At 37.7% G+C, this 27,640-nt stretch overlaps 1 protein-coding gene across 3 annotated transcripts in view; it reads left to right on the forward strand.

The window, feature by feature from the left end:
• The window catches only part of SPHKAP (SPHK1 interactor, AKAP domain containing), a 153,849-nt gene that overhangs the window by 45,555 nt on the left and 80,654 nt on the right, over nucleotides 1-27,640 (forward strand). For all 3 annotated transcript variants that reach the window (XM_046643130.1, XM_046643132.1, XM_046643131.1), the window contains one exon: nucleotides 10,607-10,714. In XM_046643130.1, the coding sequence (XP_046499086.1) occupies nucleotides 10,607-10,714 (108 nt within the window). The remainder of the gene's footprint in view (nucleotides 1-10,606; nucleotides 10,715-27,640) is intronic.

Here is a 27,640-nt window from a genome sequence, read left to right on the forward strand (position 1 = left end):
ACATACAAAGTCTCTAAACTATGTATATGGGGACATTAATTTCAAATAAGAGAGCTTTTTTGTTCATGAAAAATTTCCATATTTTACTCAGGTGGTTACATCCATATGTGACATTGTCAGAGATGAATGCTCCATAAATCAGTATATCTCATGCTTACTTGCCAGAGGCAGGCTTATTTAGACCAGGTACCTATTGCTAAAAGCATTCCAAAATAAGGACTTTCCTCCTATAAAAATACAGTTTATTTGGAGCTTGGTCATTAGCATGTTTATAATGAGGTATGACAATGTCACGTTCTTTCTTATCTGGGGGTATTCCCTCCTACCTCTCTCCAGAGTAAAGAGAGAGAATGAATTGCAGATTCACTGCTATTTCCTTCCCAAGCTTCCCAGCTATGTCTTTGATCTGGTACTTTCTAGGCTCTTTCCTCCTCCTTGATAATGGAGAGTTGTTTTGTTCCAGGGTCTTAAAAGAACGCCATTATTTTCTAAAACTTTTCTAATAATCGCTTACAAGATTTCCAAATCGTAGTAGGTGTCACAAGTATCATGCAAGAATGCTTCACATTCAACCAAACAGATAACCATGTTTCAAAATATGTTCTGTGAATAATCAAACATCATCATTCATGCTTTGGAAATAGCTTCTCCTTTTTGTCAAAGGAGGCTAAACACAGAAGAACTCAGGCAGTCAGCCAGTAGAATCATCACCAAAAGGAAAATGTTATCTTAACATTTAATTAAACCTTGTGAGAAACTGGGACTAAACTACTGAGTTTTCTATGCCAGTTTGTTTTTCTTCTACACTATAATTTTATTTCCAGTTTGTATTATTGTTTCTTCTTATGAGTTCAGTGTGTTTTAAATAAGCCTTACAATTTTCCTGTGAAATAACGGAAAGGTCTTATATCACAGAGTGGAAAACAAGACTATAGAATTTTCAAGAAATTTGCTAAGGCACAGATAAGTCAACATGAAATTCAGTGTGTAAAATTACACAAAATCTTCTGACTTTGGGGCTGGCTCCGTGGCCGAGTGGTTAAGTTCGCTCGCTCCGCTGCAGCAGCCCAGGGTTCAGATCCTGGGCGCGGACATGGCACCACTCGTCAGGCCACATTGAGGCGGCGTCCCACATCCCACAACTAGAAGGACATGCCGCTAAGATATACAACTGTGTACAGGGATGGTTTGGGGAGATAAAGCAGAAAACAAAAACAAGATTGGCAACAGTTGTTAGCCCAGGTGCCAATCTTTAAAAAGAATTAAAAGAAAAAAAATCTTCTGACTTCTAGTGTAGTCTGTGTGTGGTAGACTTTTATGCTATTATAAAAATTTGTTAGCAATTAAAAATTATTTAAGCCAGTGACTAAACATTCCAAAATTATAATGAAAGAATTTTGCAGAATCTTGGAGTTCTTCAAGACATTAAAGAATGTCGGGCCCAGTGTGGCAAGGGATTTCTTTTCATTGACACATAAAATTCTTTCCCACCACTTCCCCCACCACTCACTGGCACCAGCCATTGTGATCTCTTTGCTCTTCTTCAAATACAAGCACACTGCTCCTTTGAGCCTTTGTTTTTGCTGATGATCTCTGCCTGGGATGCTCGTCTCTCAGGTGGCTATTTGGTTGGTGCCTCACTTCATTCAGATCACTGCTTAACGTCACTCTCAGAGAGGCCTGCCAGAAAATACTTTCCAAAATAGCATCCCTTACTTCATCTCTTTCTCTGGCTTTATTTAACTTCACAGTAGTTTTCACTGGCTGACACTCTCTCTCTCTCTCTCTATAAAATCTGTGTATGTATATAATTTAACATATATGCAATTTATATATAATTTAATATATAATATATATTAATATATAATATATAGAATTTATGTAATTATGGTCTACCCTCTCCCATCAGAATGAGAACAAGATTGTATTTGTTTTGTTGTTATCCTTGTTTTGTTCACCATTGATTGCCCAGTTAAATAAGCAGCGCCTAGTTAAAACAGCAGGTGTTCAAGTAGTTGTTGAATGAATGAATGAGTGAGTGAAAACTTAAGAAGGATGACATTTTCCTTCTCTTAAAAATGGTATTCCAAAGTTAGCATCAAAGATACAGTCTAATTAATGCTTTTGAATACAGTTTGTGCCAATATGGAATCCAAATTAAAATTTTAATTTTAAAAGAGCCTTAAAAAGGAAAAAAAAATCTTAAAATTAAAAGGAAAATAAACCATGATGAAATACCACTATGCACGTGGTAGAATGAATAAAATTAATTTGAAAAGCAGCAACTGACAACTCCAGATACTGACAAGGATGTGAAACAACTTGGATTCTCATGCCTTGCTGGCGGAATGGAAAATGATAAATCCACTGTAGAAGACAGTTTATCAGTTTCTTAGAAAGCTATCACACTACCTAGTAATCTTGCTCCTGGGTACTTACCCAAGCAAAACAAAAACTGTAGGCTTATGTTTATAGCAACTTCGTTCATATTTACCAAAAACTAGAAACAACCCAAATGTCCTTTAACTGGTAAATTGATTTTTAAAAGAATCTCTGTACATCCATACAATAGAATACCACCCAGTAATAAAAGAAGCCAGCTCCTAATACACACATCCGTATAGATGAATCTCAAACATATTCTGCTAAGTGAAAAAAAATGGTCACAAAAGGCTATATACTATATGATTGCACATACATGATATCCTAGAAAAGGCAAAATTTTAGCGATAGAAGTCAAGTCAATGGCTGCTTGGGGCTGAGATTTGAGAGGCATTTGACTACAAAGAGCGGAGGGAAATTTTGGGGGGTGATGGAGCTAAACAGTTGCTCTACACCTTGACTGAGATGGTGGTTACACATTTATGTATGTTTTTCAAAACTCATAGAACTTTACACAAAAAAGGGTGAATTTTATAGGAATGTGATATCTCTATGAAGAAAATGTTGCCTGCAGTAGAGATGTCATTATTATATTCCAGAGCACATAGGCGATAGCATCTGATGAGCAGCTGCCTTCACTCTTCCTTGCCTTCATTCTAATCAGCTCTTAGACATCTTTACCTCACTATGCAAATCTAATTGACCCACTCTCATTACAGTTGTTGTGTAAGAAAAATTGAATGGAGTTTCCTAGAAAGAGTCTAGAACAGTGGAGCCTGGAGATTTTTTCTCTGCATGATGTGCATGACTCTTCCCATGGGCTTCTCATACTCCATTTATTCTGTAGCTCCTCTTGCTTCTTCTTTCCTCGTCTCCAACACATATTCATGAAAATTTTGTCACATCTGAAAGGATGATTCCTTTGGACAGTGCTTCCAAACATTTTCCACATCATCACACACATTTTAAAAATAATATTTGTTTGGCATACTTGAGTGAGCATCCAGCCAGGATGGTTTCCTGAAATGGCCGTCCCAGGTTCTGTCCAGCCTGCAGATAGCTGAGAGCATCAATGTTTCAATATCCATCACATCTTAACCTCCTTGAGTCCACCTGTTTGAGGGGGAAGGATAAATTCTGAAAATGAATGACTTCCTTGTTCTGATGACTTTATTCAGTTAATTTTAAGCAGCATTCCATCATTAATCATGATGCATGCATTACACAAATGCAGTTTTTTGTGTGTGAAATTTCCCTCTCTTAAAAGCTTTGAGGCTACTTTACATCTTTATATTCAAATTATCATAAAATGAAATGTGAGGAAGTCTTGATAGTATAGGACTAGAAAATAGGGACCTTCCTCAAGATTAAAACTTTGTCATTTTTCATAAAATCCTTGAGGGAAATAAAAATCTTGCAGAAATATAAAATATCATTGTGTGCATTGATTTAACTTTTAAATTTTCTTTATATTGAATAAATCACATGATAAAAAATACTCAAAGTTTTCTTTCTGAAAAACAAACATTGAAAAGGAAAATAGCAAATTTATATTGCATCAAATATAAGAAGTTTTGGTGCCAAATAACAAACAGTTGCTCAGCACCAACTAAGTAACTACCAACTGGAAATAAGTGTGGGCAATAAGTTGAATAAGATACTTATATACTCATAACAATGATATCATCTAATGGGAAGGAAAATACATTCAAGCACTTTCCAAAATTCCAAGGTAAACATATTATTTTCATTGTAAAGATTTCACAGGAAGAGAAAAACATTTGCTATGAGGAGAGGGCTCGCTTTCAATTAGATCTTGATGGTTGGGGAAGAATGTTGATGAAGAAGTTCAAGGGGGAGGTGGAAATATGTGGGGAAAACCGTGTGCAACATAAAGACGATGAGGTGGAGCTCGTTGGTAAAGGAGTGGATTATACCAGAGGGTCTGCGCAGGGAAATAATTGGAGGCAAAGCCTGGAAAACACTTAAATTGGGCATAGCGCATGTCCTAAACATTGGAGCTTAATAAATATTCATGACATGATTAACAGGTGGGAACTAAATTAGGATCTGTCTCGAATGCTAGGCCACAGTTTGGCAATAAGCCCATAAAATTCTGGGTTCACCAACAGCAAATATTGCCCTTTTTGTTTCCCAGGGCCTAGCCTAGGTTCTGATAGGACTAGAAGGTAAAATATTAATGTTTATTGGGTCAATTAATCTATTGAGTTTAAGGTCTTGGGATAGAATTACATAATGTCAGTAATATATTTGTAATAATAATAACTACTATTTGTGAACACCTAAAATAATTGGATACTATGTACATTTATTATTTCTAGTATCTACTAAAATTCCCTCATTGTGAGTGGTACCACCGCCCTCATTTTGTAGATGGGAAAACTGAGTTTCACAGAGGTTAATTAACTTACCTTGGGCTGTTCAGTTAATTCATGGAAAAACTGGAATTTGAAACCAGGTTTGTCTTCAAAGCTTAGGCACTTATCCCTTGTCCTGATTTCAGTGAGCTCAGTGGATTTGGGAGCTAAGCAGTGACAGAGAGGGAGAGAAGAGAGAGATAATTACATCATGGATTATTAGGAACCCTGTGGGTACTCAACCTCCCCTAACTGCCTTTCCCATGTATCATCCCCATCTCTTTATTCTCTATCACTGCACCATGCTGAATTTCTTCATACTACCTCCCGTAATTTGTAATTCAATGTTTTTTTTCAATGTTCCTTTATCTGTTTGGCTCCCATGCCAGGTTTTAAGTTGCATAAATATGGAGACCAGCTCTGCATTATTCACTATTGTATTCCCTGGAGACTAGTCCATAGTATGCACTCAAATGTTAAGTGAACTAAAGAAGAAATTAAACTTTGAAGAGCAGAATCTAAGACTAGAAATAGACAAAGAGTTGTCCCAGATGGCACACACATTTCAAGCCAGGGTAACTAGGAGAATTGTTCTGCCATTAACCATAAGTTGGGAAATCAGGTGTCAGGTTTCCTTTAGGGACTAGAATTGGGGAGGGAAGGGGTTTGGGTTTAGACACAGCGTCCAAAGTGACAGCAGGAGAGCCAAGAATAATAAATAACAGTTAGAAACATGAAAAGCCAAGCTTTAGAGAAAGGTCAAAGCTGAAGCTGTAGATCAGTGAGGCATCCTTCCAGGTGGTGATTAATGCTCCGAGAGTCAGTGAGCCCTCCGGGAAAATGATTGAGGGGAATGGAAAGAGCAACACTGAGGCCAGATCCACAGAGGCATCTTTCAACACTCTGGTCCAGTGCACAGTTTCTGCCACTACTCCTGCAGGTAGGACCAACCACTCCATCCTCAGTGCTACCTGATCTGGATTGCTGTTGATCAAAGCAACTGCATTCTTTACCAGAGTCCTGGGAGTACTTACTCCCTTCTGTTAGAATTTAATTTCCAAAAGGGCAGCAGTCATTTTTGTTCATCTTAATAATCTCAGTGTCAAACCTCAAAAGGGCCCACGGACCTTTGTTGACCAAATATTGATCGAAGGAGGAGATCAGAGAAGCAGGAGGACAAAAATAAGAATGGTGCCTCACAAATAATAAATAAAGAGATATTGTCAAATATTGTGCAGAGATCAAGAAAATGTTAAGATGGAATACATATTGTCTAAATTTTACTGCATTCTCATAATAATAGCTGTCATGCATCCATCACCTACTCTATTAAGAGGTTAGCCCTTTGCAAACATTTTCTTATTTGAGCCTTGGAGCAACTTTCTGAGTGACTTTAATTGTCCTCCCGTAATAGATGCAAAAAACTAAGTCCCATGAAAGTTAAATGATTTTCCCAAGTTCACTCAGTGGGTGATGAAGTTCCGCCCTGAAACCTCTGTGACTAATCAGGAGTTACTGTCTTCTCCAATCTAAATTACTTTTTCTTCAAATTTTAAGGCATTTCTTAGCAACATCTAGGGCCGTGTCCAGATTACTGAGTGTATTTCACCCTCCCTGTTCCATATTAAAGCTAAATTCCTGCAACTTGGTTCTCTCTATAAAAAGGAGGGTAACTGTAAAGAGAGCAGAAGGAGCTTTCTTCATTGTTTAGGACGCTCATGAAATTTTAAGAGAAAATATGTCGTTATTATTTCAAACTTGTGAACGCACGGCACGTACATTATTAATTCTTCATCTGAAATAAATGAACTTGCAACTAAAAATAGTGATAAATAAAGGAGCCGTTGAGAGGCTGATGCAGGAGGATTATATTCATAAAGCTTCAAAATCCTTAAATTCTCAAGCACATATTTCTTCCAACAGTCCTCTTTTTCTAACGGTTTGTCAAACGGTTGAACCAAAAGCTGTGAACCAAATTGCTTAACATATAATGCTAAGTGGTTTAGCGAAGCCTGCATTTTTATTCTCTTTGCTTATCTGGCTCTTAATGTATTTGGGAAGGGAGAGGCAGAAGTGAAAGGAGTGGGGGGAGAATTACCTGAGGTTCGCTGTGGAAGGAGCCTTCAGATCACGTGATTGAATTGTTTACAAAGGGCAAACTGAGGCTGGGAGCTAGGGGGTGACTGGAGCTCACAGACAGTGAGGTCAGGACTAGACTCCAACCTCCCAACCACCTAGACCAGGGCCCTAAGGGAGAGATGGATAAATGCATAAACCAGAATTCGGTAGAACCTGAGAATGAAAAATTGTGTAATGTTACCAACTTGCAATGGAGCACTGCCTAATGGGAACTTTGGGCTCAGAGAGTCTGGCCCATATCCTGGTTCTCCACTAACAAGACAAGTTATTGACCCCTCTAAGACTGGGCAAAGAGAATAATAATTTTTATGATAGCTAACATTTATCGAATGCTTTCCATGTGCCAAGTACTGTTTTAAGCACATTACATGTATTAGCCCTTAAATTCTACCTTATACGTCTAGAGGTTTAGTTCAGATAATACATATTAGGGCCTTAGCCCAGAGAGTTCTCAATAAATGTAGCATTATTTGGTCAATAATTAAAGAATATAAGTATTAAATAATTAGTAACCACTAAATATTAATGAAATGTGTGGAAAAATTTATTTTATTTTAATTATTGCTATAATCAGATGAACTGTTTTTTTAATTATAATGAATAAAATTCAAATTTTAAAGTCACATAGTGAATGAATCCCCTCACCAAACAAAACTCTGTTCAAAACGTTTCTCCTTAAACCCTGAAAGATTTGGGTTTCATTTTAAATTCCACTTCCTTACTCTGCCATTTCCATTTCCTTTAAAGCTGAGAAAACTCTCAGTATCCCAGGGATATGGAATGGAGTGCATATGGCATAGTTTTTCGAGCATTTTCCAGTGAGTAAGCAGGTCCATAAGGCTGTTGACTTTTTCCCCATTCCTAGGATATGACAGGGCAAGGTCTTTGTGTATTGTTAGTTATTATTTATTTAAAAATAGGTGCAAAAAATACTCTTAAAGTAGAAGACTTAAGAGATTCATCTTTCTGTGCTCATTTCCCCACGTTAGAGAAGGCAAATGCAGGAGAAATCCGACAGGTGGCCAGCAGTTCCCTCGATCAACCTCAGTGTGAGACAGATGAGACAGCCTCTTTCACAGCTTTGGGAATCTCAAAGTGTGAAGGGTCAGACTGATGCCTTTTGGCGCCTCCGTCTCTGCCTCTTTGTGTTTCACCAGGAAAATATGTCAACCCAGCCTATCACTTGTCTGAAAGACCCAAGCGAATTGTGTCTGAACTCTGTCCCTTTCCTAAGGCTGACCTAGGACAAGAAAAAATCATATGCTCTGATAAGTGACAACTGCTTTCTTCTGTTGACATATTTTGTTGCAACCGTGATACTATGTGCCTTGACTATATTAGAATACAGAAAAGGTCCAGGGCCTAATTATTGAGGAGGGACCTTTGAAATGGCTAAGAAGTGATTCCAATCAGAGGATTCAGTAAACTTCTTTGGAAAGTATTATTAACTGGTCTGTTCATTGATGCCTCCATTTTAAATCTCTGTTGTTTTTATGATACAGAGTGAATGAAGGATCTGTTTATCGATGGGTGTTCCAAATTCTAAGGATCACGAAGGGCAAGGAGCAGAAGCATAATGTCAACAGTTGGGTTTAATGTTGACTCAGATGTAAAAGCATGTTTTCCTTTGAGAAATTAAAATCCTGATAATACTTGCCAAGTGGATTAATTCAATTATTATAGTTTACATGACAAAAACTTTCTTCTCCTTAAAGAAAAATGTCACCTCAGAATTTCACTAATGAAAAACTAACTTTAATTTGGAAGTCCATAAGAAAATGTAGTTATCGTTACAAAAATTAAATGTGCATAACATTTCAGAAGCTCACCCCGAGTCAGACCCATTTGTACGGGTTATGGAAGGCAGTATTGTTAAATGATTTCAGTCCCAGGCCTTGTATTTTCAAAACCAAATCCAACGACAGTCTCTGAACAGCTTGGGGCAGAAACTCAAATCTCTCTGAGCCTCAAGGTCTTCATCTTCAAAATGACAATTTCTGTGACGATCTCTATCTTTAAAACAATTCCTACCTTATAGCATTGCAGTAAGGATTAAATTAAAAAGTAAATATATGAAAATGTTAGCACATTTCCCAGCACATTCTAAGCATGCAAAAAATAGTAGCTGTAACTATTAATACTGCTACCCACAGAACTAACATTACACCTTAGATCAGGATACTTGCTAAGAAAATTTGTCTTCACACATCTGAAATGCTTTCAATCCACTAATTTCAGGCAAAGGCATCCAATTTCTATTTCCTTTGTAGTTCATTTCAAATAGTAACAACGATAAACCAAGTATTGAAAGGATACCTATTATCTGCATGACTAAGCGTTTGACACATATCAGATCGCTGAATACCCCAATGATCCCAACAGGTGAGTATTATTATCTCCATTCACAGGTGTAGAAACTGACACTCAGAATTGAAGTCAGCTTCCCAAGGTCTGCCTGCTACTAATGAGCAAGTTAGGATTTCAGTACTGTTAGACCACTAATGCCCACGCTCTTAAACTCTTTCCTATGCGGGAAGTAAAAGAGAATAGCAGTGGGAGAGGAAAGAATGGTGAAAATTTGTCATCTCTAGGTAATAATAAACATTGAGTGGGAAAAGATTTAAGAGTAATATGACTCAGCTAAAACGAAAATGTTATAGAAAAATGTGTCAATTTTATTTGGTTAACTCAATATTCAGAGAACAAAACTAATGTAGTTTTATCTTTATAGAGTAAAAGAAGACAATTTTTCATTAGGCAAGTGAAATGTAATTGAAGCGTTCTATTCTTGTGGGATTATCCAAACTGATTAAATCTGTTGTATTGCTTGAGTGAAGGCAGTAGTCAAATATCAGCAGACGTGTACCCTGATAAAGTAGAGGGTCCCAGGAGAACATTGGCAATCTTATACAAAGTGAGAAAAATCTTATACAGCATTTAGGTAATGTTGAGACACGTTAGAAGTTGAATTATTTGGTTATCTATGAGATTGCATCTTCAAAATGTTTTTGACTCAGAAATATGATTTTTAAAAAATTTTTTAAAACTTCTTTAATCTTTCTTTTTGCTTTTAAACGCAAGCCCAGAAACAAGGCATTTGTGTAAATCATATTTGGTTTTAATTCAGGTATTGAAATTCGTTTTGTTTTACCAGATTGTTTCTACATAGAAAAATGGTTGTTGTAATGCATTTTATTTTTAAGCTTGACATAGAATCTTAGATGTCCTAGAAGAATTACATCCTATTTCACAGATACATTTTCAAAGCCAAAGAACTGAAGAATCATAATTTCGGTAGAAATATTACATCAAAAGGAAAAACACTACATTTTTTAAAATCGAAAATAGTCATAGCATGTGAAAGAACATTAACACTAAAATGAAGTTTGAACCCATTGCCAATTCCACCATATCCCCCCAAAAATCGTTTGACTGCAAATTCTGCAACAGTGGCACATACGTTGAAGCTTGCAGATATTGGATTTGATGAGAGAAGAAACATCAGTATTAACATCAATGTATTCCTCTAAAGCCAATTCCTGGTTGAATATTTTACACATTCTAGAAGTACTATTATCCTGCAACTTTTTCTCATATCCAGATCTCTAGGGAAAAGAAAACACCTACAGTTTCTTCAGAAAGGAGGTGCTTGTTTAAATAGAAAACCTTGCCGAACAGCACTGAGAAGTTTTTCTCGGTTCCCTCAGGTTCTTCGCAGCAATAGCCTGCTGGAGTCTACAGACTACTGGCTGCGGAATCAGAGGACGCCCTGCCAGATTGGTTTTGTGGAAGACAAGTCTGAAAACTGCGCATCTGTAAGTAAACACAGCTCTCAGGCTGTTGTCTGATAAAGCAGGGAATTGGGCGCACATATGCATGCTAGGGAGAGAAGTTTTATAATTCATTAAATACAAGGTTGGGAAAGTGTTCTTTTGAAAATACGTAATTGATTTATACAGACTGTTACAAAATAAGTGCAGAGCTCGTGTTTCCACTCCAATTTTGCTCCTTTCAACAGGTAAATTAATTGATCCTTTCTCTGAAAAGGAAAAATGATGTGTATATTTTCAAAACTGACTGAGAAAAAGATTCAGAAATAGAGTTGTATGCTGAGAAATAAAAGACCATTCAAGAGCTCTCCTGGGTTCTTTTCAATATATTTTATAATTCCTGCTAGTTGATATTTTCCAACATGAAAATTGTGTAAAAGTTTTTTACCATTCTTAGAAGTTGTAGTCATTATTTGAAAAGCTTTTCAACCTAAGAAATATACAGGCATGCGTTTTAATACACTGGAGCTAAGCTTTACATACAAAACCTTCCTTTATAAGGGAAGAGATGTTCCTATAGATAAATATAATCCCTATGGTTTGGAATGTGAGTATATATTGTCAGTGTGAAATATGCTTCTTCCTATATGTTGTACAAAGCTATATGTTTATTTTAATTGAAAACACCTAGCTCTTATGAGGTCATGATTACAGATTGGGAGAGAGTATTTCTAAAGAGAAGAGAAATACAGTTCCCATGACTAAATTGAGGGTATCAGCTCTGAGCTATTCCTGGACTTAAGTTGCATGCCAGCATTTCTGTTAAAAGAAAAAAAAAGAAAGCTGAAAATGGGATGGAATAGCTTTTTATATATAACGAGCAGAACCAGAACTGGCAGACAGAGGCTGTAGAACACTCCACACTGCAGAGGCTCAGCACAAGGGATGCAGTCCATTCAACAGACGGAATTCAATCTCCTTCTTTAGGCAAGTGATGCTGATGCTGCTACCTTTGGGAGTTTTGATCCCTTGTCCAGAAAACCAGTTGCTACCTAAAAAAAATCTTTGGGAAAAACAAAAAGAATTAGGTGGCAAGTAATTTAATGATTATACTTTCTTTGCAAATTCAATTCTGAGATGAGCTGGAAAATTCAGGAATTTGCTGACCCAGATCTCTAACTACACAGGTATAAATTGTAAAAGGGAGAGAAATGGAAAGTACCAGCTCTCAGCCGCTACACTTTGGTCAAAGTTGTTATCAGAGTAGCTCCTGCCTTAATAAGTCCTCCCACTTGGAGAAGACAAAAAAGTTGGGACATTAAAAACTGTGTAGCGAAGGGCAAAGAGATCTTCTCTAAGCTGCACATTTTTGAAGTCTGTATTGCAGATCTACAGCTAGAAATGCTAAATTTATAACCAAATTTAAGATTACCATTGGATGTTCCTAAGTCTAAGAAAACTCTCTTCCCATCCCCCAACAATCTCAATAGACTCGAATTTGGGCTTAAAACTATATGGCGTCCTTTCTGAATTCTTTGTCTCTTTATAGTGTCAGATGACGTCAGTGACTTTGAGCTGATTCATCCTGCCTGTATGGTTCTCTCTATTCTTTCCAAATGGGGAAAAATCTAAACACAAATAAGAGGCATATTGGAGGGTTTGTTTTCTTACAATAGTTTATAATAATTGAAACTGGCAAATGTTAAAAATTGTCCATGACTCTAAAGCTAAAAGAAATTTCAGGATGCCCATGAAAAACTAGCCCTAATCTCTCACAAGGATCCTCTAGTCTCTTTTTCTTAATTTCCAAATTCTCTCTCTTTTTCTAGCTTGGCACAGATTTCTAGGGATGGGAAGAGACGGTCCAGAGCTGGACAATGCTGAGGAAAACTTGTTACCTAGGGCAGAAATAGAGGCGAACTACAGAGGCGGCTGACCAGGACACGGAGCTCTTGATCCAAAGAGCCACACAGAAGGAGTACCCAAAATGGTCAGGGAAAAAGTGCTTAATTCCTTTTCAAAGCAAGCCCTCCACATCAGCCCAAAACGAAAGTATAATTTAAAGGGGAAAAAAGACTATATTTTAAAATGATAATTTCATTAAAGTTTTATTTTTACAAATGAATTTAACAAAATCATCCCAATCTAACTCTATTTACAAATAATCACAACAGAATCTGAGGCACCTGTAGCAATGTTGTTCCATCATTTATTGCTTCGTACTCTGTTCATAATTCTGGGGGATCCTCTCTATGTTAATCGTTGCTTCTTTAACTCATTTCTTCCCAACCAAAATTAGTAGCCAACTTTTTCATATCCCATTTTGATTGCCTTGGTATTCCTTATACTGTACACCAAGTATCTAGATTTGCAGTTTCTTAGGACTAATTACCTCACAGTACCAATGCTTTCTGAATTCATGATGTCCACTTAAAAATTTTAAGGAGGAGCCCACCCCATGGCATAGTGGTTACGTTCCGCATGCTCCACTTCGGCGGCCTGGATTCCCAGGTTTGGATCCTCACTGCGGACCTACATTACTCGTCAATTGTGTTGTGGCAGTGACCGACCCACATACAAAATAGAGGAGGATTGGCACAGATGTTAGTTCATGCCAAATTTTCCTCAAGCAAAAAGAGGAAGATTGGCAACAGATGTTAGCTTAGGGCAAATCTTCCTCAAAAAAAAAAAAAAATTATAGAGAGACAGTCTCAGGCTTGGAAAACATTCAGGGTGTTGTGTGCATGGTTCAGTGTAGCTGTTTGTTCTCAAGCATCAAACAAGTAATTTTAGTCATTATTTCAATAGGGAGCTACATTCATTTCACAGTTAAAATGAGGAGTCTTAGTGAAGAGCGGTTTGAAGTAGTCAGAAATATGATAGGCACGCCAAACAGGGAACGCGAGCCAGGAAGTCTGGCTCAGAAGCCCCTGAAAGTTACCCTTAAAAGTTTTTCCAAAGGTATCAAATACAAAAATTGTGCTTATGTTTTTCTAAATAGAGTTCTCCTATCAAACTATATAATTTATTCTCTTTTTGATTTGCCTTTCTGAAAAAAAAATCGTATACTAGCCTTCAGAGTGGTTTTTTTTGACCTGATTATTTTAAAGAAAGGAAATGTGGAGGAGGATAATGGAATTGGAAGCCAGTCTCCCAACCCAATGACTGAGACAATATCTTAATAGAGATCCTTAACACAAGTGGTAGGAATTGGACTTTCCAGTACTTTTGACTTTTTTTTCAGTTAAAAGCTAATTTAGTCACTTTTTAATCTATTACTCTTTGCTATTTATTGGAATTTAATTTTTGATTTTTCAGGAACCATCTTTCGGTTTAATGCTCCATTAAAATTACCTTGACAATTCACATTATTTCTATTGATAGTTACTGTCAGACTCTTTCCCTTCTGATCATTTTAAGACTCCAGGCTATCACCCTGCAAATAGACTATAAACTCTAGAATGCAGTTTGACGAATCATGGTATTTGGAAATGTGTTATATTTGCCTTAAATTTGTAAATAAATAAATCAAGTTCTCAAGCAGCCTTGAACATCCGCACACAACATTGCAAAACTAAAGAGATATTTGACAGCTATTCAGTGGGTCCCTGATGCAAATGCAGCTCAGTGGCAACAATGAGAAAATGATATGTCATTTGACTGATTTTTATTTTATATGATTTCTCCAAATATGTCTATACCAGTCTATTCTGAAACTTAAAAAAAAAAAAAGTTAAGGAAGAGACAGATGCCCCATTTGATAAGTTGGTCTATGGAAGAATCTAGACTCACATGATCAAGAAAACGTAATTACAGGACTGTGAAGGGACATTTTACATTACTAGTCCAGGTATTTACTAAGTTCTCAAGCAAATTTTAATGTTTTTCTTCTAAGAAAATCAAGTTTGGAACTTATTTTTGTAACTCTAATTTTACGCTTACAGAAAAATTGCAAGAAGAGTGAAAAAGAATTCACAGACTCCCCAAATGCTAACATTTTGTTACATTTGCTGTATCCTCCTTCCCTCTGTGTGTGTATATGCATCTGTGTGTAAATACACATATATGATTTTTTTCCTAAAACTTTTGAGAATGAGTCAAAGATATGATGCTGCTTTATTCCTACATCCTTCAATGTGGAACGTAAATATTTAAAACTAGGATTGAACCCAGACCTGCAGAAACCTTGTTCGGGCTACCAGTTCAGTACCCACTGCACAGTGATATTCTTTAAATATTTATTCAACGATTTTCAAGGAGAAGCTAAATGGTGCCCGCATAAAAGGTAAAAATCAAATGCTGATGGCAGAAGTCAACCAGACTGAGCAAGACAAAAGCCCTTGTTTAAGTGGACCCACTCAGCTTAGGAGGCGGTTGAAGCAACCATCAGGGGTTACATGAGCACGTAGTCTCCTCGGGAGGAGGGGGCGAGAGGGAGCCTCAGCCCCACACCTGATAGCTTATTTCTGCCAGCATCATGCAGTATTGTGCGCTGCCTTGCTTTATCTGTTTTATCCAGGGCTGGGTTAAGAAGCTGGCTTCCAAAGCTGTTCCCTTCTGGACCAATCTAAGGTGAGGGGCGGGGATATTAAAGCCTTGCAAATATATCAAGATAGAAGAAATAGAACTTATCCAAACTTCTCTCTTGAAAAACAATACTGCATGATGTTGGCAGAAATAAGCTATCAGGGGTGGGGCTACATATAAAAATTGAGATTGCTGACTATTTTTACTGGCTCAAGGAATTACAATGTATATCTAAGCATTAGGTAAGTGGATTGAGACTTCCAATAATTCACAATATCAAAAGAAGTTAAGAGGGAAATATAAGGGATTACTTCTATGACTATTTAAGCTTGATGCAACTGCAGAAACCAATTTTAAAATATTGGCACTTCAGTAACCAACAGAAACAAAATGAAAAGCCAAGTAACAACTGTATTTAAAAATATACAGAGGGGCCGACCCCGTGGCATAGTGGTTAAGTCAGGCGCACTCTGCTTCAGCAGCCTGGGTTCGCAGATTCAGATCCCCAGTGCAGACCTACACTACTCGTCAAGCCATGCTGTGGTGGCAACCCATATATAAAGTAGAGGAAGATGGGCAGATGTTAGCTCAGGGCTAATCTTCCTCAAGCAAAAAAAAGAGGAAGATTAGCAACAGATGTTAGCTCAGAAGTGAATCTTCCTCACCAAAATACATATATATATAAAGATGCACATAGGCAACATATTCGACAATTTCACAGTGTTAATCTCAATGCATAAAGAGTTGCCACAATTCAATATGAAAAAATGATAATTTGAATAGCAAAGCTGGCAAAATCCAAGAATAAGAAATTCACAAAATAAAAAAGAAAGTGGTTAGTATACAAATAAAATAAATCAACCTCTGATAATCAAAATTTGCAGCTATAACTATTCTGTAATTTGTTCCTAATAAACTGCTCAGAATTTAAAAAAATTTTTACACCCCATGTTGATGTAAGCAGAGCAAATAGGACACTCAACCACTGACATTGGGAGTATAAATTGATAAAGTTAGCATAATCTTTCTGGGAGAAAACTTTGTAATATGTATTATCTAAAACATTTTAAATGTTCATGCCGGTTGATCCACCTCTAGAAATATATTCTAAAGAAATGGCCAGAATTACAAGCAGACTGGTGTAAAATATGGTTGGTGTGCCTAAGGCAACACAACAGACTGATTTAGAACATGGGTTCTGGAGTTAGGCTGCTTTGATTTGAATCCCAGCTCCTCTTTTTTTTTTTTTTTTCTTTTTTTGCTGAGGAAGATTCACTCTGAGCTAACACCCATTGCCAATCCTCCTCTTTTTTTTTGCTTGAGGAAGATTAGCCCTGAGCTAACATCTGTGCCAATCTTCTATTTTTTCTTAATGTGGGACACCGCCACAGCACAGTGTATGTCTGTTGCAGGGATCCAAACCTGCAAACCTGGGCCGCTGAAGCACTGCATGTGGAAATTTAACCACTCCGCCACGGGGCTGGGCCCCCAGCTCCTCTGTTTAGCTATGGAATCTTAACCAAGTTATTTATTCTCTCTGTGCCTCAGGTTCGTCGTTTGCAAAATAGAGATGATAATCGTATCTATCTCATGGATTGTAAGGATTAAATGCATTAACATTTCTGAAGTGCTAGAACAGTGCCTGCACATAGTAAGCACTATATAACTATTCAATAAAATAACAGACTGTGATGGCAAAAATGAGAAAGATCATGCATGTCCCACAGTACGGGAATGGTTAAATAATCTTTGGACAGCTATACCACGAAGACTCATGCATCCTTTACACACCAGGTTTGCAAAAAGTATTTAAACACATGGAAATAAAGGCTCATAATGTAATTATATATAAAACCTAGGCTTCAAAATTGTACATAATATATATTAAACAGGACATGTGAATGGATTGAATGAAGTAAAGAAATCAGGAATAACTTCTATGATTTTGGCTTGAGCTCCCAGGTGGATGGAAGCTCCATTTGCTGTGATGGGCAAAACTGGAAGAGAGAGGAAGGGGTTGGAAATGCGAGTAGGGGGTGATGCTGGATGTCTTTTAGTCATCCAAGTGGAAATGTCAAGTTGGTAGTTGGATGTACAGTTAGAGTTTTTGGCAAGATCAGGGTGAGATTTAAGGGTCTTCGGGGTGACCTTCAGAGAGTAGAGATCGGCCAAACCAGGCAGCGTATGTAGATAGAGAAGGGGACTTGCGACTAAGTGCTGGGGCATTCGATAATAAGAGCTTGTACAATGATCTCTAGTTCCCAGGGTCCCCCCAAAAGCAAGGGATTATTATTTAAGCATTTAAGCCTGAGTTTCAAATACGTAATGAACTATTTTATGTTTCCCGATATTTTTGCCACTAAAAATTCAGTCAGAGGAATAGATCTGGGTGTACTTTCAAACCTGGGTGTTCATACCATTTCTCAAGATTTTTTCTTTAATTCATTTTGACAGAAGAATGCATTATTAAAAGCTCAGAATAGCTTTGAGTTTCAAATTTCATACAATTCCTGCAATTATAGCAATTTTTCCCTGAGCGGGAAGCCTATAATCAAGAAAAACCAACAACAGTAAACAATCTCTCTCATTAAAATACCTTTAAGCTTCAAAGATACTAACTACATAATTTCTGTTTCCTTTTAGTAGAATCATTTGTTTGGATTAACACGTCTTTCTTAATCAGTTCTTCCAAAGTCCCAGGAAAACTAGTTAGAAGGAATAGCATTATTTGTGTGCAATGTAGTGCCTGAAGTTTGAAAATAAAGAAAGAAAGAACAAGAGTAAGAAATAGAAAAGTAAGCCTGGCTAATGACCACCACAGGATGTATGCTTTTTAGTTTGGAACCTATGGAATATTATTTCTCTCTTTTCTAACAATTATGATAAACTCACCCTGAAGGTTTATTAGGAAATGAGAAGGTACCAAAAGCAGAATTTCTGCCCTTCTATGCTTCGATGTTACACTCTTTTTAAGACCAGAGACAGCCCTCACTTTATATTCCAGACAGTACTTGGCACATCACTGGTCCATGGTGTCTGTTATGTTGACGGAATTTAATTGGATCTTCTGGAGGCATTCAATGTACTTGCCGGAAGCATCTGAAATGGCTGAAAGGGGAGAAGGGAAGTTTGACCCTTGTTAAGTTATGCCTCAGGTGTGGTTTAATATAATCATTAAGCACACAGCCTAAGTCAGCTCGGGTAGTTTTACCAGTCACCCAGGGATGAATTCTTCTAAAGCAGGGTCTCTCATCCTCGGCACTGTTGTTGCATTGGGCTGGACAATTCTTTGAGGTGGGAGGATTTCCTGAGCATCACAGGATGCTTAGCAGCATCCCCAACCTCGATCCACTAGATGCCAGTAACACCCACTCCCCACTCATAACCACCAAAAAACGTCTCCAGACATTGCCAATGTCCTCTGGCCAGGGGTGGTGGGTAGGGGGCAAAATCACACGCGGTTGCAGCCGCTGCTCTTAAGTTTCTCAAGCTTAAACTCTAGTTACCCCTGAGGTATTTGTTGTGCATGTGTTTCAACCTGAGCTGCACCTCACCCCTGCATAGTCATGGAAGGAAAATACAGCCTTCATTTCTCCCAAATGATCCCCGTCCTCCTGTTGCTCTCATCAAAGGCCGAATGCGCTAGGAGGAGGGACTGAGAAGTAGCAATTCAGGAGACAGTCCAAACCAGCTCAGGATAGCTGCCTGGAGGTCCAGATCAGTTAGTTTATGGCTGTTGCCTGTATCACCAAATAGAATCCAGTGCCACTGGAACATGCCAAACAACCCATTTCTAGATTGAGATATATTACATTTATTTATAACTTAGTTTTTTTCTTATATCAAATATGCTGCAATTACATAACAGATAATTTGAAAGCAATAAGAAAGAAAAGCACCCCTAATCGTACTACCTAATGGGTCTACTCTTGGCACCCAGGTTATTTCCTTACCTACTTTCCCCGACAAGCTAGAAAGAGCAGACTTGTCAACTCACCTTGATTTCAAATGGGAATTTGTGCCCTGGGCTGAAGGTCTCCTAATTTTTCAAGAGATGTCAGAAATCTGGTTTTCTGCATGAAATCTGATTTCTAAATGTTGTCCAGTAATAAAATTTTCTTTTATGATTGTGTAAGCAAAACAGAGCATATCTATGGGATGGAGTCAACTGTTGGGACTCCAGTTTCTGACATCCGTCATTTCGTCTTGTGACCACCTGGCCTCATTCTTGTTACCTGCCAACTTCTATTTGCATTTGGATTTGGGACTTCTGTCACTAAGCAATCCTTCAAATGTTTTCCAGCTCGAAAATTCTCTGAGTCTGGGACCTAGTACATTACCAGAACTCCCTTTCTGGTGACCTGAATTAGTGTGTCCAAATTTTTACCACTCTCCACAAATAGACAATACCACCCTCTGTGGCCTTGCTCTCAGAGGATGATTTGGAATATAAAGTCTTTCCTAACCTGGAAAATAAAGGACAGTGGGCATGAATTATGCCAATTTATTTTCTTTATTCACATGTGTGTGTATATATATAGAGGAATATGTATTTATATATGCATGTGTACATATGCATATAATATTTAATATATATTTCTGTATACATAATGTATACTATGTGGTACACATATTTCTCTTGAAACTATTGTTCTAACTAAGAACAACTATGAAGACCTAACTAAGAAAGAATGGTCCAAAAGATAAAAATTGATCCAATAGGGATATTTGCTCCCAAACATCCAATTCAAGACCGTCCACCATCTGCCATGTGGAAATCTGCCTCTCAGTCAGCCCTGTCTCCCCATCACCATCCTTTCCCCAGGTTCTTTAGAATACTTGCCGTTCTTCAAACATTTATGTTTCTTTGCTCATGTTTCCTTACCCTAGGCTACCCTAGAACCAGCCTTTGCCACAAAAACTCTCACAAACTTTTTCAATCCACTTATGTTCATACAAAACAATCATTTCAACTTTCGAGCATTACTTATTCAAGAGAATTCGGGGAAAAAAAATCACATTCTTTCTTTCAAATTAACTCCTGGGGAACTTGCTATAATTTCCTACATTCCTTATTTTATTTGGAACTGACAGCTAGTTTGTCAATTGCTTCAATATTGTATTCCTTCAAAATTGTTTTGTATTAGAACAAAGGATCATCATTCTTAATGAAAGTACTCGTTACCACTGCATTCTTACACTTGTATATACTTGTCCTCCATCCTTAAAAATATTTTTGTTACTCCAAATCCTCTTTAAAAAGCAAATATGAAAACAAGCAAAAAACACTATCCTTGACTCTATCCCCCTTTGAAACAGTCATTCTATGTTCCTCCTTCTCTTGACCACCAAACGTAAAAACCAGTAAAAAGGAGATTGTGCCTACTATCTGGCTATCTCATCACTCTGATGAAATTGTTTTTATTAGTGTCACCAAATACACTGACATGTTTTCACTGCTCATATTACTTAGCTCTTAGCAAAGCCAACTGAACTCATACCCCCATCCAGCTTCTGAAAACTAGCTGTTTTCTCCGTGGCTTCAAAAACATTATTCTCTCTTCTAATTATTTTCCTGCGTCTGGGATCATTACTTCTTTGTCTTCTTCTGGGACTTCCACTCCTCATAACTGGCACTTAATTGTGTCGTTTCCTAAAGCTGTGTTCAAAATGCTGGTCCTTTCTTGCACACTGCTCTCACTGGATCATTCATCTATAACCCATGCTTCAGTCACATCTATAAGCCAATGACAGCCATCTCTGGACTGTAGACTTATTTCGAGGTGCCTATTAGATACACTCACCTGAACACCTCAAAAATATCCCAAATTCAACAAAAATTTACTGGAGGTAAATTATCCAAAAATATGTTTTGCCTCCAAAATTTTCAATTTTTGTTGATGGTTTTAATATCTACACATTTTCCCAAACTATTCTTAGAATCACAGTCACCTTATCTTTCTCCCTCTCTCTTCATCTCTAATGGATTATCAAAATTTTTTGATTTTTCAATTCTGGCTATGCCTTTTCAGTCCCATTGTCACTATTTTATTGCCTAAAGCCCCACATATTTCTTCTAAATATTTAATCCACAAAGATCAAAAGCAAACATAGAAAGAGAAAAAAGGCAAAGAACTTTCAAAGGCCACTCGTGTCTTTTTCTCCTGAAATCCTTTGCAGCATCAAGTTCCTAGGTTTATTTTAAGGTTCCAATGGAAGAATAATTACATTCTCAGTCCTCCCACTACCTCCCTCAGCATCACATAACTCTTCCAGGGGCTACTGAGTCAGTTTAGTATCTAATTCAAGGCCTTGGCTCTAATTTTTAAATGAATGTGAATTCCAAGGGAACCGCTTCACCATTGTTACCTTAGTTATTAAAATGCTATGCGAAATGACAGGCCAATGAAGAAATACTTTGACGTTGGTACACTTTGACGTTGGAAACTCTCTCACAACACTCATTTGCCAAGCCTAGTGGTAGCCCCAAGATAAGATATACTTGGTGAGTGTATTTACACCACATGCTAAACAAACAGAGTACACTAGAATTTTCCTATTCTGCCAAACTAAGTGACTAAGCTTCCATTCGTCAAATTGCAGAACCTAAAACCTGGAATAAACCTGAGAAGATGTATGGCACATTCTGCTCACTTTTCAGGTGAGAAAACAAAATAGCAATGAAGGGAAGGACTGCTCAAGGCCACAAAGTAAATTAGTAGCAAGGCCAGGTCTAATGCCCAAATCCACCAGCTCTTAGCACTGTTTCAATATTCCTTGGTAGATTCCCCCCAGAAAATATAACGTTTTTATTAAAGTGTAAAAGGTACGGTTTCTTCATTGTAAGATTATGTTTATTTGAGGCATAAAAGGTTTGTATCACTAACCCATGCTGAAGACCATAAAGGAGTATTATAGAAAAGTTCCAAGATATTTAGCTTTTTGGTTGTTTTTAGTAAATTTAAGATTATCTCAATTAAAATTAAGATGTATGTAAATTACTGTCAGATTATATCTGACAGATATCTAGTTTATATCATTCATAGGTATAAACATCATTAAGATCTGATAAGTCTGTACCATCAAGCCAAAGCAACATAGCCCTCGGTCATCTCAATTGGCAATGCCTGCACTTACTCATCCAGCTGGCATTTATTGTGTCTTGGGATGTGCAAATTACTCTACCACAGTCTCTGAGGGGTATAGAAATACAAGCAAAGATTCTGTGTATCTTAAGAAGCTCAAAAAACTGGACATTTTAGATAATATAGCAACTCTGGATGCTGATTCTCCTCCCCTTCTCCTGGGTTTGTTTTGTTGTTTGATTGTTTAATTTGTCTTTCGATTTGGCTATGTTGTTTTAGTGAAATCTATTTCCTCCTTGTAGTGTGAAGCCTTTGGTGTCACTCCTCAAAGATGCACAGCCTTGGGCCTGTGCACAGTCACCTAGGATGACACTGGTCTTAGCAGGTCTCTCTTTGCACGTTTCCCTGATCTTTCTCTTAAGCTGCCTCCTTCATTTGGTATTACACCCCTGCCTGTTTCAGTCTGCTGTTTACCAGCTGATTGCTCTGTTGCTTTTAACAGTGCCCTGGAGTATAAATTGCTCAGCAGTCTGATCCAATTAAATTTAAGCAGGCATAGTTTTTGAGACTGGTTTTGATTTTTTTCTGACTCCGTGAGGGCTCTTCTTAGCTATCTCTTTTTTCTGGTTCTCTCTTCTGTGGTTTAGCTGATTGCTCTTAACTAAGAGGGGCTATTGTTTCTGAGAGTGTCCCTAGGCTTGAACTTCCTCAGGCTGCTTCAAATAATCTCAGTTGCTTTGGGGAGAGCTTCTGAACTCTCTTTTCTTATAGACTACCTCTCCTCCTGGGCAACTCTCTGAGCTACCACTCTGGGCACTGGTGAGGCTGTAGCCTCTGGTATTCTTGGCCTGCATCTCCCAGTTGAAACTTCTGCTCTATAAGCAAGCTAGAATGAGAGTGGTCATGGCCCTCGTACTATCAGCCTGCCACATATGGAGTAGCACCTGAGTAGAGCCTAGACGGAAGAAAGAAGCCCCTGACTTCTTGGCCTCACTCACTAGGAATTTAGCCTCTTCAATTTGGAATTGGAGGGGACAAGAAATGCCAGCAGTCTCTGACTCTCAGGGAGGTACAGTAAGCCTTGTTTGGGAGCTGAGGAGAGGGAAGGCCCAAATGAAGCTTCTGTCAAGTTGAACTGGAGGAGGGGGAACAGGGGAGAGGGGAAAATGAGCTGCAATTTAAATGCCAAACACTCTCTCTGTTCTGAGTTTTAGTAGGTTTTCTTGAAAAATGTTTCTTCATTTTCTGTATATCTTAGGCCAATCTCTAGCAAATTAAAGTATTTGCTTTTATAGGTTTTGCCAGCTTTGCCTGTCTCACTGGGGAGTTGGTCCACAGAGCTCCTCACACTGTCATCCCAGACCTAGAACTCAATGCGGTTTCTTATTTCCAGCCCATTTTACTCAATGTTACCTGCCTGGCCCTTGAAGGTGTTTGAGTCTGTGACTCAGGCAGGGTTTGTAACTCTAGAATCAGGAGTTTCATGACGCCAGTTAAGGTAGATTAATATCCTTTAGCATTCAGCCTTGTTGAGGGTAGAGCTGACATTCGCTCATGAAAGTCAAGGCATCTAATGTCCCTGAGGAAGAGCATCTCATTTTTGTATAAGGTTGACAAGTGAACGTTTGTGGAGCGAGCCAAGATTTTGCTCAGAAAAAAAAAAAATTGAAATTCCTTGTAACACATGGAGACCAACTTCAGAAGATGCTTTTGTTAACTTAATTCTGAAAACATTTAACAGGTGTCACTCAATGTTCAGAGAAAACAGAAGAACTTGTTAAACAGCATTGATTTTTTTAACTTTAAGGAATATAATTTCAAAATGAGCCCACAAAATAAACTGTTTGTAAAATGTTTCCCTTGATACTACATGAATTGATTTGCAATATATTTGTTGGCCAGAAGCTACTTAGACATTAAAAGAGATCTGGCAAAGGGTGATAAATGTCAAATAGCTAAAACTGAGTTATTCTCTGTAGTACTAATTGCATAGCAGACATATTTGTCTATTTATGCCACTCATTTATTCCAACATAATTATGTATTAAACTGTAAGAGAATTTAGTCATGTCTCCTTGAAACCACCAGGATTTTTATGTACAGTCATGCCTTGCTTAACGACAGGGATGTGTTCTGAGAAATGCATGGTTAGGCGATTTCATTGTTGTACAAACATCATAGAGTACTTACGCAAACCTAGATGGTATAGCCTACTGCATACCTAAGCTCTATGGTACTAATCTTATGGGACCACTGTCCTACGTGTGGTTCATCATTGACCAAAACATCATTATATGGCACATGACTGTATTTTCTACCAGAAATTCATGGATAGATGTATCTGTACCAGAGAAAATCCTCTGATCACTGCAATTTTTGTCTAATAGCATTGATAAATAATATGAAGTAGGTGCAGGCTAAAACAACTGACATTAAAATTAAGGGTCACACTTCGTTATGACAAATTCCCAAGTGACTTGGTCTATGTGAGCTCAAAAGTTCCTTCCAATTTTAAGGCTCTTTTCAAAGGCTTATTCATTGTTCTTGACCATGCAGTATTGGTAGAAAGTGATATTTTGCTTAATTAGTGGAAGCAGCATAACTTTCCTGCCTTCATATTTTTTCACACTGGCCTTCAGGATGGTGTTTTGCTAACTCAGCACATTGCTGTTGTGTTGATGCTTAGTCTGTGAAAACATATTCTGTTTGAATTACCTAAGAGGCAAAAGAACTAGGGCTGTATTTTTGGTTTACCTTAATAACTACAAAGGGAATTCATCAATCAATGCCACAGGCTCCGAGCTATTCTTGTGACAACTCGATTTGATTGACAATTTTTCTTCCTTTAGTAAGTTTGTCTGCAAAGATGCCCTATTTCCTCTGTCCGTCATAACCCTGCGTCACTCTTCCTATAGGCAGTGATCCCTTTAATCTAAAGAAAAGTTATTTAAGAGAGGAAAAGCAAATAATTGGCATCAAGCCCTGTTCATATGTCTGAAAACTGAAGGGGGAATTAATTTGCTTAGGCAAAGTCCACTCAGGTTTTTAGTTTATGAAAGCACTTTTCAAAATTAATCAACGGTGAACATTTTAGAGGCTGCCTACAACAAAGCTCCCCAAGACATTTACAATACAGAAATAATGGATCCCGTGGTATGTGAAAATTTACATCACATCGTTAGTTTGACAACAAAACCAAAAAAAACTTGATTAATTTATAATAAACAATATTTATGTATGAATATATAAAAAAATGTAAAATGAATGGACCTGATATTTTATTAGTGTATTGATAATTGTTCAGCCATTAGTTTATTTTCCTATTTGTAGGCCTACTCTGTTGTTAATATCATCTCTTGCTTAGAATTTTTAAAAATTTTAATACTAACTGTCAACACCAGGAAGCAATTAATAAGCCACACTACCCATAAAAGATGAAATGGAGGTGGATTTTCCAGCCAGTCCTTTGAGGAGCATGTGAAGGAAGGCTTCCTAGCCAGGGTTGCATTCTATGCGTTCTATGCAATGGGCACCATTTATTAAGGTGGCAGGACACTGCCCATTGTTTTACTTGGGTTTAGAAACGTGTAGGAGGAATAAAAGGAAACAATACAGCTCAACTACTGCTTTATTTTTTCTAAAAGAAATAATTTTCGTATATTAACTATAGAAATATTGAACTCATTATCTATACTGAGTTCTGTGCAAATTAATGAGCTTTCTCATAAAAGAAGTGTGCAAACGGAGGTGGAGTAAACACAGAGCCGCAGTGTCATCGAGCGATTCACACATCTGGTAAATGCCCTCTTCACGCTCTTCCCTTCCAAACTTGTATGACTTTGGGAAACATTTCAATAAAACGAACTGATATTTATTGACTACTTCTGGTCTGCCAGGATCTCTGCGAAGAACATTAGATGGATTCATTAACTCAGACAACATCTCTACAGAGTAGGGAGTATTATTTTCTCCAGGCAAGACTGACTTGGATGATACACTCGAGTCACGCAGCTGGTAAATGGTGGAGCCAGGAATAAGACCCAGGCAGTCTAAGCAAGAGTCCAGTCTCCCAGTCCTTCCTGCTCTCTCCATACAGTTTGTAACCATTGCTAGTCCTCTTCATGGCAACTGAATGATTTGCCTGTTCCTTTTTATACAGAGACAGAGGACCCCTTAATTACAAAAGTGATTGTTTAGTGATTACATAAGTTTGCATCCTTTTTATTGCTACCATTTTAAGTGCCTATCTAATAATTTTTCTGCTCACTTATCACCTGTTAATGAGAACTTTATAATGCTTTAGTTTATAAAGTGCTTCCACTAATATTCTTTCACCGGATTTTTACAGAAACCCTATAAAGTAGCCAGAACAGGTATTTAAAGCGAAGTAATGTTCATGGGTGTTGAAAGGTCAAATGCTTTTTCAAAATCATGAAGCGGTGGAGTGGATGCCTGAACACAGGTCTTCCAATTACATTTGCCAAGTGACTTCTTCCTGACCGTGTCACTTGCCAGTTAAAAGATTACTGGAAAAGTAGTCTTACAACTTCATATCCTTGACTTTTCTAGAGCAGCAGTTGGCAAAATACAGTCCATGGGCCAAATCTGGCCCATTGCCTGTTTTTGTAAATAAAGTTTTATTGGAACACACACCCATTCATTTACGTATTGTCTGTGCGTGCTGCTCCACCACCACAGAAGAGTTGAGTAAATGCAACAAAGCCCTTATGGCCTGCATGCCAAAACATTTGCAATGTGGCCCTTTACAGGAAAAGTTTGCCAACCTCTGTTCTAAAGCAATTAGCTAACACTTTGAAGGAAAAATACTACTTCTCCGCTTTATTGGTTTAGCATGGATAAAAACAAGACTATGTCTGTTTTATCTGAGGAATCTCTCAGGTCTTTTTTGCATCAAGTGTTTGAAGCACTGTGCTTCTCACCATCAAGACTTTTATTTGGTTGATCTCTGCTTCCCATTACTTGCAGCCATGATAGGTTTTGAAATTTTTATCAACATGACCTTTCCATAACAATTTCCCACAGACTCTTTTATTGTTGTTTCACTTTAGTAAAACCTTTTTTGTGCTTTACCTCTTAGCTTCTTCTAGCTTAACTGCTCCAAATGTCCTAAGAAATTACATGTTTCATAGTATTTTCCCCCGACTTCCATCTGAGGATTGGACAGATATATTGCCTTTTCTTCTCCCCCTGAAGAGTGATCTGGCATCTTTTGAGAAAACAATATTACTTCCTGCATAAATCTAGCTTTTGCTTTTCTCAAAGCTGTAATTACTAACAGTATTTTTAGTCCTGTAAACCGTAATCTGCCATCCCATTTTACTGTAGCCTGTTAGTCACC

This window comes from Equus quagga, chromosome 17, assembly GCF_021613505.1.
Source record: "Equus quagga isolate Etosha38 chromosome 17, UCLA_HA_Equagga_1.0, whole genome shotgun sequence".
Taxonomy (NCBI): Eukaryota; Metazoa; Chordata; class Mammalia; order Perissodactyla; family Equidae; genus Equus; species Equus quagga.